This window comes from Megalobrama amblycephala, linkage group LG1 (genome assembly GCF_018812025.1).
Source record: "Megalobrama amblycephala isolate DHTTF-2021 linkage group LG1, ASM1881202v1, whole genome shotgun sequence".
Classification (NCBI taxonomy): domain Eukaryota; kingdom Metazoa; phylum Chordata; class Actinopteri; order Cypriniformes; family Xenocyprididae; genus Megalobrama; species Megalobrama amblycephala.
In genome coordinates this window covers 43,365,388-43,378,029 of record NC_063044.1, presented here as the reverse complement: position 1 = coordinate 43,378,029, position 12,642 = coordinate 43,365,388, and the positions used below count along the sequence as shown (strand labels likewise).

Below are 12,642 nucleotides of genomic sequence, written 5' to 3'. Positions count from 1 at the left end.
AATAAGTCAACTAATAAACTCCTAAATTACTGCTTAATAATAGTTAGTAAGGTAGTTGTTAAGTTTAGGTTTTGGGTACGATTAAGACTGTAGAATAAGGTCATGCAGAATAAGACATGCATATGATGCTTAAGTAAGTACTAATAAACAGACAATATTCTAGTAATGTGCATGATAATAAGCAACTGGTTAAAAGACCCTAATAAGTGTTACCTTTATTTTATTACATTCACTGTGTAGAAGTTCTTATTTATTGAAATAAGACCCATGAAATCTTACTCGTACTTATTCAAAACTTGATATGACAAAATAATCAGTAAAATTTAACTGGTTAGACAACACAGTTTCATCCTTGAGTGCATATCAAATCCAAACACAGCATAGAGCGGCTGAGTGAATGTGGTCTGGACTCTGTGGATGAGGCTCATTGTGTCTGAGACGCTGTAGAAGGACAAAATCCCTGCGCTGTGATCCACATACACTCCTATTCTACTGCTGGACACTACAGGGAGTTTAGTCTCAATGTTATTGTGCCAGAATGAGCAATAGTCTGGAGAGCAGAACAATTTCCAGGACTGATCGTTACACCCGGATACACTCTCATTACTATTTCCCTTCCTGTTGATGCTCTTATTTGTCACTGATATACCCACTCCTGATCTCCCATCTCCACTCCACTCCACCTCCCAGTAACAGCGTCCAGTCATACTCTCTCTACACACCTATATGGAAAAGTTTTGTTAAAAACATATGTGATTCTTATATGTTCCAACAGAATATTATAAGGGACATATATGCTGCAAAACCGCATATACAAATTGCATAATATTTATGTATTTTCAATCCTATATGTCATATATGTCCCAAATATAACTAAAGTCTTACAGATTTTCATGATGTAAAAACATAGGAAAATAATGCAAATTTAATAGGCCTATGAATGTCCACCATATCTCTTAAGATGTATAAAACATAGTGCATCAGTATAAGGCTGTACTTCACTCATGCCCTCGCTCTTATCTTGTCCTAAGTGGAGCCCTACATATATTAATTAAAAAATTAACATTTTAATTACAAAACTAATTAATTAGATTAACATTTTAAAGTGGGATGACACTTGGTGACTTTAGTCGTTAGCTATAAGGCTAACAACCGAAACGTCATTGCCTGTATTTGACTCTGTATGGTTTTTAGCATGTCAATGTTCATAGTTGTTAATCACCTTACCTGTGAGCCATTTTATGCTCAACACTTGACATCTACTAAACCTAAAGTAAAAAGGTTACGTCACTATGTAAATAAAGTGCCTCGTCCGCTATTTTATATACTCAGCATTAAGCTGTTGTGTAGGCTATAGTTACTCACTTATCGGGTTTCTTATGTTTTTCTGAATATAAAGAGAGAGGTCGCATCCACGTGATCTGCTTTTGAAATATTAGTATCCCTCAAGGTCAAAAAACACATTCAACATATGAAAATTCTTGGAAATTAAAAACCTGTTGAAAAACAGAACTTTTTTCAAGTAGTTCCAATGCAGTTATTGGACACCACAGTTCCCGTTGCCTGGATCCTGCGTATTCTTTAGAATTATTTAAAAGAGTTCGAGGAAGATGTAATTGTTCAGAACATTCCATGTCCCGCTCCATTATAAGAACGTTGAACAGCGCAGAGCTGAAATGCGGCTCTAACATGGTGGTCATATCATCATAATTGTGAACTCACAGCTGATTCAGTCAGAGGTAAACTCACCTGAGAAAACAAAAACAGCGCGTTCCAAGTCTTTGATTTCTGCAAGCGTTTAATTGCTGTTTGCAAACGATCCGTCGATATTTGCGGCGTTGCTGAAGTGCTGTATCCTCGGTGATGAAGAAGGTTGTGAAGTCGGACACTTTCAGTTTCACATAGAGTCAAATGAAAATCTGACGGTCCTTACGCAAACAAAAATATATAGGAATATACTGCTAAACATGTTTTTCAATATACTGTAATATGCATTGACCATGTATGGCTATCAGCTAACAGTTTTTTGTTATAAGAACGTTCTCCAAATATTCAGCCCTTGTCAAAAAAAAAAAAAAAAAAAAAAAACTAAAGGATTCCAAGAAAATGAATCATATTTTGGAACCAGATAAGATTCCTATAGGACTTTCTTTATAGACATAAATATTATAATTTCTGGGAAGGTGTACAAAAGATTTGGTTCTTATTTCGTTAATTTTCTTTGCAGCATTTTGTTTACTGATACTTACAATGTAAAAAAGGGTGAAATTCATGGCGTTAAAGCCCATTATTACAGTGTCTCTGTAAATGTAAGTGTGTCTCAATGTCTTAACTTTCAAATAGATCCAGAGTGGTTAGTTAATAGAGACTTGTTCAGTCTTTTCTCAAAACCAGCCAGCATAATCTCAAAACATGCAAGCAAATTGGATCAGACATGTCCTTCTTGTAACATTGACCTTCATTCATTTTACACTTCCGCATTTTCTTCATTAAATAAAAAGACATATAGCCCCAAAAGCGCGAGTTTGGCAGTTTTCATAGTAATTTCCATTAAAACGTAATACTGCCTAATAAATAGGCCTAAATTGGGGCAGTTGTGACCTAATGGTTAAAGGTGTCAGACTGGTAACCCAAACGTTGTGGGTTCAATTGTCAATACCAGCAGGAAATGACTGAGGTGCCCTTGACCTAACCTCCAATTGCTCCCTGGGCGCAACAGCAAAAAAATCCAGTCAGACTTGAACTCACCAGGAGAAATCACCATAAGCAGCTCTTTCTGCAAATTTGATTTCTGTGATGTTTCTTCATTTATTTTTGACTTTTTAGTTGAGTAATGGTCAAATGATAAGTTGTTCAATCTGAAAGTTTTTGTGTTGTTTCATAGTGCTGCTGATGCAGGATTAATCCTTTATGATCACATTGGTGGGATCAAGGTGTGTTCACGCCAGCACTGACGGATTTACATTAATTACGAGATTCTGACTTGCTAAGCCAGTGACGGACGCATTCAGCACTTGTCACGTGTTCATTTTATGATTCAGACTATTAAAATACATAGGAACTATAGGATAAAACATTTATAGACTGTAAAACAGGTCTACACAATGATGTTGATGTCAGAGTCAATAATAATCATTTCAAACATAATTTGTCGAAGTGGTTTATTTACATGTTCTTCATCCAGTACACTGGCCACATGATTTTATGTCTTTCTGGAAAAAGTGGATGAATTTAGGCCTATGCATTGTAAATTATGCTCTGATTCTAGATTAACATGATCATTATAAAGGCATTTAAAGGACAAAAAAAAAAATCTTGTACATGTCAGATCGTATATTACAAATAAGCTATATTCCACCAAAAAGAACATTTTATTTAAGTCTACATTTCAAGTACAGCCATTATTTTACTCATCTGATGAGTTTGTCTATTATGTCTGTGATTAGTGGCGTATCTTATCATTATAGTCCCACGCTATGGCAAGCCGTTTTGACTTTTATTCACATCTCAGGATATGAATTCTTGATATCAACAATAACAATTCAATTGTTGATATCAGGAATTACATTTCCACTAGTAACAATATTAATTCTTGATATCAACATTTGAATTTCCACTAGTAAAAACTAGAATTCTTGATATCTGTAATTGTATTTTCACTAGTGAAATGTCACCATAGGCTGCCATTCAAATTCAGTTGTTGATATCAAGAACTGATTTCTTACTAGTTGAAATTCCATATCATAAATACAATTCTTACTAGTAAAAATCGTAATTTTTGATATCAATAATTACATTGCTACTAGTAAAATGCGAATTTTTGATATCAAGAATATACAAGCAATGTTGGCAATAATAAATAATAATCTTTGTTTCCTTTTGTTTTTACTTTATAAGGTGCATTGCGAAGACTTCTTGTCAACTAAGTGCTTCAAACTCTGATCCATGTCAGCTGTCAATATCTGGAAGTGACTTACAGCTGTAAGCTTTGTGCAGCTGTATTTTATGTTTTGTGTGTAATAAATGAAAATGATTGCTATTATAGATGTTAGATGCTGATTTATAATATTGTTTTTGGTTTATCCATTCACTCCTCAGTGAAATAATACATTGAAATATGAGGTTCAGAATAAAATAAATATTTCATAACAAAACTAATTTTACAACTTCCATATTTATTTTGGAAAGCTTTAATAATCATGTATCAACAAATGTGAATAATGGGAAACATCCTGATCCTAAAATGCTTTATTTTTGTAAATGCATGTCATGGCTTTCTTTTGATTTTGAGGTGATTTTCTCTCATAAAAATGTTACACTATTATATCTATGTAAATGACTTATATGTTTATCATATTAATGGAAAAGAATCATGTGATCTGGTGAGAAAACAACTCAAATTCTAGTAGAAGAATCTACAAAATGTAAGAGTTTTTCTTTAATATGGTTTTGTAAGCATTTGTATTGTAAAAAAACACTATAAATAATGTGTAAAGAATGTCGTAAAACTTTTAAATATATGATAAAACTATTCTGACTTCAGTTTTATTGACAGCCACACACATACTGTGTTTTGTTTGGTAATGTTAATAAAAAGTCTTCAGTGCAGACACAACATGTCTGTCTTTTATTTCTTACTTAAACATGTGTTTTCTTCTTTTTATATGAATACATTTATATTATTTATATTATAATTATATTATTTATATTGTACTCCACACATAACACTTTAACACAGTGCCATCTAGTGGCTTTCTTCCAATACAATACATCTTTATTGTCAACCAAGTTGGAAATTTGTCTTTGACCACACCAGTGAAAACCAAATACACATACAGACACCTACTACAAGACACATAACAACCATCATACTGAATCACATGCTTTTTGATTAATAAATCCTATTGCAGCAGGAACACAATACATTTTATAAATCAATAAATCACAATATCACAATCAATTTTAAAAATCATCTTCCAGAGGGCAATAAAACAGAGGATGAGTTGGGTCTTTTAATATACACTTCACTTTTCCAACACATCTTGAGGTGTAAACCTCACCAACTTAACCTGTGGTCTGCCAATGTAATATTAGTAACTCTTGCCAGATTATTATTCTGCTTACAGTTAAGATGCCCATACCATGAGGTTAAATTATAGGTCAGCACACTCTCTACCAATAGGCAATCTCCAATATGTTTTGACTTACTTCAAACCTACCGATTCTCCGTATTAGGAATAGACATTGCATACATTTTTTCCACAAAACTCAGTTTACTGTCTATATCTGTCACCCTAGTAAATCCGAGGTACAAATCTTCTCCCTGATTCAAAAGTCCTTTGCCCATTTATTGTCAACAAAGGTGCAGAAACTACCTCCAACCGACTTGCATGACTTTTCCTTAACTCTGTCGGCTCTAATGGTAGTATAGTTAATACAACAATAACAGTTAATACAACTTATAAACAACAACAAAAAAAAACATTCACATTTCCTCACTGCTATATTTAAAGCAATTTGTTACAGTTTCAATCTGTCTGGCTGTATCTCTTGACGAAACTGACATCTGTTTTTGTTTAGTTTCACTGGATTTGATTTTCTGCAGCACTTTGGTCAGTCTGTTATTATGCTCCTGAAGCGAAGATCCCCAAATGATGTCATCAATGTATGCTCTTACTCCTTCACATTCTTCAATGATGTTCTCCATCGATCTGTGGAAAATTTCTGATGCAGAGACAATTCTGAATGGTAGCCTGAGAAATGAATATATACAAAATGGAGTGTTGAAGGTACAGACATTTCAGACTTACATTTCTTGCTGGATTAAGAACCACCACCTTCATCTCAACCTCGCAAAGACAGAGCTGCTTGTGGTCAGTGCCAACCCAACACTTCATCACAACTTCTCCATTATAGGTTCATTAACCATAATTCTGTCCAGGACAGCCAGGAACCTTGGAGTTGTGATTATTGATCAGTTGAACTTCACAGACCACATTGCTAGAACTGCAGATTTGCCTTATTCAACATTAGGAGGATCAGGCCCTTCCTATCGGAGCAAGCTACACAACTCATTATCCAAGCTCTTGGTCTATCCAGACCGGACTATTGTAATGCTCTATTAGCAGGTCTTCCAGCATGCACGCCCACTAAATTGGACGTCGGATAGACGTGCAGATCATATCTATATTAGGTCCGTCGGTCCATGACCATTTCTGAACATCTATTCGACGTCCAAACTAGGTCCACTATTTGGACGTCCAACCATGACCCAACTTGGACGTCATCTTAACGTTCAACATTTGACCTTTAAACTGGGTAATTTTTTGGACGTCATTTGGACGTCTATAACAAGTGCAGGAAATTTACAAGATTAATATGTAATATTTGTTTTATAGGGCCTGTCAACATGATTAATACATGAAGAGCAAAAGCCTCTAAGTGCCATCTGAAATTTTCTTCTAGAATGATCATTTTTATCAAGCTTGTATATTTATGTTCAATAATTTCACTTAAATGGCAATGCTATGCGTCTACAGCTATTAGATTGATATGCTCTTTTCTCAATTATCACTTCTTACCTTTTCTGTTTTGTCTGTTTTCCAAGTTGCTGTTGTATAATCTACAAAGAAATTATTTTCTACGTGTTTGTAGCTTGTACGGCCGCTCAGACCGTTGCTCGAATTTACCGGCAGGTGGAGTTATATTACCAGCCATCTTACAGTAAAGGCTACGCAGCTCATTCAGCAATTTCACCGATTGTAGCCTATTACTTACGACGAACATTATTTATATAATTTATTCATTAAAAAAATTAACTCCCAATATATTCTTTAATGGGGGATATAAAGTCGTGAGATACATAATATTGTTGTGAGTTTAATACGTTTTAAAAATATACAGCATGTTAATCTCATATGGCATCACATCCCACATTCAAGCATATGTTATAACTAATCCTGATCGATTAAAATCATTAAACTAAGACATAATTAATTTCCAAAAGCGCACTTTCGTATTCTCCAAAAAGCTTACGCTGTATGTCATACGCCTTCCCTATTTAACTTACGGAACGAACGCAGCGCCGGTTAAATTTTTTCCGTAAGTAGAATAGGGGAGGCTTAGGACATACAGCGTAAGCTTTTTGGAGAATACAAAAGTGTGTTTTTGGCAGAACAAACAAACAAGAAGATAAAAATGAAAAACCTTTTCTCTGTTTTATTGTCTGTGGAATGCATACTCTCATTCTCTCTCTCTTTATCACATACAAACGCACACACACATAGACTTAAACATACACTGAAACTTTATCAATAAAACAATTTTGCTATTAATAAGCACTGTGACATTTCTCAGCTGTGATGTAACATAAGTTCTAAAATGCCAAAAATATCTCACGAGCCACGAAAAAGGCGATTTAACAAATTGAGTGCAACATAATAAAAGATCAACAAAGAAATAATCTTACCTTGAGCAGTTTCCTTCTTTAGCAGACACAGACGAAGAGATTCCGTCGGTTAACCGCAGCGCTTTCTGCAGGAGTTTGAATGAGGCTCGTTGAAGATGCTCAGCCCCCATGTGCTGTTTTTTTACAGTACGAGACCGTTTTTCTCAGGAACAAACCTTTTTACTGTTAAATGCTGTAAATTTACTGCAAGTAATTAATTTACTATTTATATAAAACATTATTTAATAAAACATCACTTAAATCATAAGGCGCTGCCCAACTGTTCCAATTTAAAGTTCGTATTTAAGTACAGTTAAAATCCCCGGATGTGTTCTTGATCCGCCCCTTTTATCCAGGATGCATCGAGACTTGAGACAGTTAGGTATCCCAGAATGCATCTCGCACTAAACGTCAATAGTACAGGAGAAAACCTGCTTAATTTAAACAGTTTTTATGTCATGCTAGTTTTAAGAGTTTTTCAAGCAAGAATGTACCTGTTAAAAGCTCAAATTTGTGGTTTATTGATAGCGCATATTTGAAAATTTGACATTTTTGTTGTAAGATCCAGGCGTTGTTCATCATTGAAACTGACATTTAACAAAAAGTGACAGGGTTGTGTTTTATATTTTATTTTATTACAGTGAAGATAATCAGAGTATGCACACATTGTCTGAACCACATATGAATATGTTTAAAACTTTTAAAATGTAAACGAGGAGGCAATGCCTCCATCGCACTATGGTTTGTGTGATAAATCCCGCCTATTGTTTACGTGCGTGTTCCACCATCAGTCTGAATAAAATAATGGTGTCAATGGAGCAGACAGATGGCGCTGTCCCCATTTATGCATTAATTTAAAGGGTTAGTTCACCCAAAAATGAAAATTCTGTCATTTATTACTCACCCTCATGTCGTTCCACACCTGTAAGACCTTCATTCATCTTCGGAACACAAATTAAGATATTTTAGTTGAAATCCGATGGCTCAGTGAGGCCTTCATAGGGAGTAATGTCACTTCATCTGTCAAGATCCATAAAGGTACTAAAAACACATCTAATTCAGTTCATGTGAGTACAGTGGTTTAATATTAATATTATAAAGCGACGAGAATATTTTTGGTGTCTTTGATTTTGAAATAAGCTGATGATCAATAAAATACAACTCATATTTGTCGGTGACGTGAACTCCATGAAATCTGCATATAGTGCGGGAATTGAAGATCGGATCTAAATTTATGTGGCCAAGTGTAAATGTGTAACGGTGTGTAAAATTGTTAAAGGGTTAGTTCCGTGACCTTCGTTCATCTTCGGAACACAAATTAAGATATTTTAGTTGAAATCCGATGGCTCCATGAGGCCTACATAGGGAGTAATGTCACTTCATCTGTCAAGATCCATAAAGGTACTAAAAACATATTTAAATCAGTTCATGTGCGTACAGTGGTTTAATATTAATATTATAAAGCGACGAGAATACTTTTGGTGCGGCAAAAAAACAAAATAACGACTTATTTAGTGATGGCCGATTTCAAAAAACTGCTTCCGGAAGCATCGGATCATTATGAATCAGTGTATCGAATCATGAATCGGATCGCGGTTCAAACCCGCCAAATGGCTGAAATCACGTGACTTTGGCGCTCCGAACTGCAGATTCGACTCACAGATTCACTGTGCTCCGATGCTTCCTGAAGCAGTGTTTTGGCCAATCGGTCATCACTAAATAAGTCGTTATTTTGTTTTTTTTGCTGCACCAAAAGTATTCTCGTCGCTTTATAATATTAATATTAAACCACTGTACTCACATGAACTGATTCAGATGTGTTTTTAGTACCTTTATGGATCTTGACAGATCAAGACGACATTACTCCCTATGTAGGCCTCATGGAGCCATCGGATTTCAACTAAAATATCTTAATTTGTGTTCCGAAGATGAACGAAGGTCACGGCATGAGGGTGAGTAATAAATGACAGAATTTTCATTTTTGGGTGAACTAACCCTTTAACAATTTTACACACCGTTACACATTTACACTTGGCCACATAAATGTGTCTCCGCAAAACGGATTTAGATCCGATCTTCAATTCCCGCACTATATGCAGATTTCATGGAGTTCACGTCACCGACAAATATGAGTTGTATTTTATTGATCATCAGCTTATTTCAAAATCAAAGACGCAATAGGACGTGATGAATTTTAAAATTAATGAAACTAAATTCCATTTTTAGGCATTAACTAATGCAATTGGCTAATGCCAATTTTTCTTTGTTCACCAAGTAATTTACTGGTCAGGCATTATTGTTAACTCGCAAGACTGCAAGCAGAAAATGTCAATTTGATGGATAATTTAAATATATTCTGTAATCACATTTAGGTATTAATTCCGCTGTCACATCTGAGCGCGAAACGCTGCTTGGATACTTTCAAGATAGTTAAATAATAATTAATAATTCAATAATAATTTAATCTAATTGTTCATATGTGTTTATAATGAACACAAATTAATCATGATAAACCAAATAAATTTGAATCGAATTAATTATACCACTGATGACAACAAGCTGATACATTATAACATTATAAATTATAACATAATTTTTCATGTAAAAATCATGATTGTATTTATTTATTTTTTTTGAAAGTAAGATTAATGTAAGTAGCTTCTTGCAATACTCTCCTAAATGCGTAACAAAACATTACTGCTTAAATTACCATATAGCCGGTCTTTTTTACTGTCTAATGACAGCCCATATTTACTCTGAGAGGCGTGGGAGAGAGTCGGAAGTTGATTTGTTGCCCCTACAAGTTTATAATAGCATATTTTAACTATATTTCAAATGGATAAAAAAAAACAAAACAACAACTGTCAAATTGTTTTTAAAAATGCTGGCTTTATTAAACTATGTTTTAAAGATATCAATAAACAGTCTCATATGTCTGTTTATTTTTATTATATGCCTACTATTTATTAATTTATTGTTCTATTTTATTTAATGTTTTTACATTTAACATGAATAATCAAACATTTAACATAGAACAAGTATTCCACAACTATTTTAAATGTCATTTGCCCATTTTAAAAATGATTTATTCATTTACATTTTTATGTTTTAATTAAATTGATTTATCCTATTCCTTATTCTTTTGGTTGGTCACAACAAATCCTGCATTCATATTTTTCCATATGTAACACCTGCGTCGATTGACAGGCACTGATGATATACTAATATACTAAGATATATCTATAGGCCAATAGGTTTGGCTCAGAAAGCATAAATTAAACAGCTTAACTTTGTGAGGAAATAAATCTGTATTGAAAATAAATTGATTCTTTGTAGAGAATAAAGTGCTCTGTACCTTGTTCATTAGGTATTATATACTCTTGTTTTCTTTTTATGTCTTTTATGTCTATCTTCTTTAAATGCCAGGGGTTTAAAAAACAATGTCAAATGGAAGGCTTTATTTCTGTTTTCTAAGAGGCACAAAGTAGATTTCTGTTTTTTTCAGGAAAGTCACTTTTGGAGGTCACAGTGGGGCAATGAAATTTGGTTATCACATGGGTCAGAACATTCTGCTGGAGTGGAGATAATGAGGTATAATTGTAATGGTAATATTCTGGAAACCAGTATTGAACCTTCAGGACACTTCTTACTAATGAGAATTGTCATTAATCATTTTATTTTAATTATTGTCAACATCTATGGATACAACTCTGTTGCAGAAAACTTCTTTAACACGCTAGATCAAAAACTTATGCATTAGGTAAATATCCTACTGCCTTCCAGATTTTAGGAGGTGACTTTAACATAACAATGAATAACATGCTAGATAGGTACCCTCCAAGGAAAGCAGTTTCCCCAAACTTAAATATTGTAGCATTTATGGCTAAATTTGACTTAGCTGACATCTGGAGAGAAATGTACACCTGGAGTAACAAAGACCATTCAAGGCGATCAAGAATTGATTATTGGTTGATTTCTAAAACATTAAGTAGTAATAATATCTGTATTAATATTAAATTAAAATTAATTCATAAATGTTACCTGACCAAAGCCTTTCTTAAGAAATATAAGTAAGATATTGAAGTGAATTGTTCTTTCTGTCACTCTGCTGAGGAAGATTTCATTCACTTGTTTTGGCAATGTACCCACACAGAGAAATTTTGGTCAGATGTGTTAATGTTTATCCAATCATATTTTATAAGTGACTTTTCTTTATGTTTTAAAGATGTTTTCTTTGGATTGTTCGACTACAGTGGTTAGAGCATGGCACTAGCAATGCCAAGGTCATGGGTTTTAAATGCATTTACACTAATGGAAAATACTTGTCTGTGAAAGAGGACAAATAAAAGAAATGATCTTTCTCAGTACAAGTGAAAATTGTGAAGTTAGTTTATATAGCTGATAATATAGCGATAGAGACTCAAACATACAAGTTCACATGTAGTCATACTTAATATTTACACCTTATTTATATTACATGATTATATATATTAATATTCACTGAAACTAAATGCTTAATAACAACTGTTAAACTAAACAGATCATATAATTATACAAATCACATATAAATCATAAAATAATTCATTAAAACCAGACAATTTCATTGTTAAAATTTTGTTTTTACTATAGTGCCCTTTAATTTGGAGGAAGAGAAACTGGGGGAGTGTCTTTGTGTTGTGTTGGGTCCAATTGGTCCAATTTCAGTTTCAGATCTCTAACCCAGAACATAACCTGCCCCGGAGCAGGTTAGCCGTAGAGCGTAAGTTACCATGGCGATGAACACCGCTAAAAGTCAAGTTACTTTCATGGTACCTAAAACCCAGGATTGGCGCAAACTAATCTGAAACTTACCTGGCTAGCCAGCTAATCGAGCTTCATGGTACAGGCCCCTGGTGCAGGGAATCCGGGGAGAGCGGGAGAGATAACGAGGAAGTGAGTTCAGGTGTGGAACAGGGAGGATTATGGGAAACGGAGTCCGGGACAGGCGTGAAATGTGACACTCTTTTTTTTATTCAGAGAGGATCTAGACAGGTATATCGAAACTATCCAATGCTCTATTAATCCCAAAGCTATGATGTTTCTGTTCTGTTTCTCTTTATTCATCTGTTTCTCTTCAGCCGGAAGCGCTAAACTTTGTTTACAAGCAGGTGAACGCGCGCGCTGTATGAAAACCGGGATCCTCGGTTATACAGCGA

General features: G+C 34.3%; 1 protein-coding gene across 1 annotated transcript; it reads right to left on the bottom strand.

The window, feature by feature from the left end:
- Positions 1–323: 323 nt before the first annotated feature.
- On the bottom strand, positions 324–7,578 carry LOC125267672 (stonustoxin subunit beta-like). The gene is made up of 3 exons (XM_048189570.1): positions 7,469–7,578; positions 5,525–5,711; positions 324–722 (listed from the first exon to the last, which is right to left on the bottom strand). The coding sequence occupies exons 1-3, from the start codon at positions 7,576–7,578 to the stop codon at positions 324–326; spliced, it is 696 nt and encodes a 231-aa protein (XP_048045527.1).
- Positions 7,579–12,642: the final 5,064 nt, after the last annotated feature.

Bases quoted from the DNA above. Each gene is read 5' to 3' on its own strand.
- LOC125267672 (XM_048189570.1), bottom strand. From the start codon at position 7,578: ATGGGGGCTGAGCATCTTCAACGAGCCTCATTCAAACTCCTGCAGAAA. The intron at 5,712-7,468 runs GTAAGATTATTT...AATTTTCCACAG, and splicing joins AAAGAAGGAAACTGCTCAAG to ATCGATGGAGAACATCATTG. The intron at 723-5,524 runs GTAACAAATTGC...TTTTCCATATAG, and splicing joins CAGCCAGACAGATTGAAACT to GTGTGTAGAGAGAGTATGAC.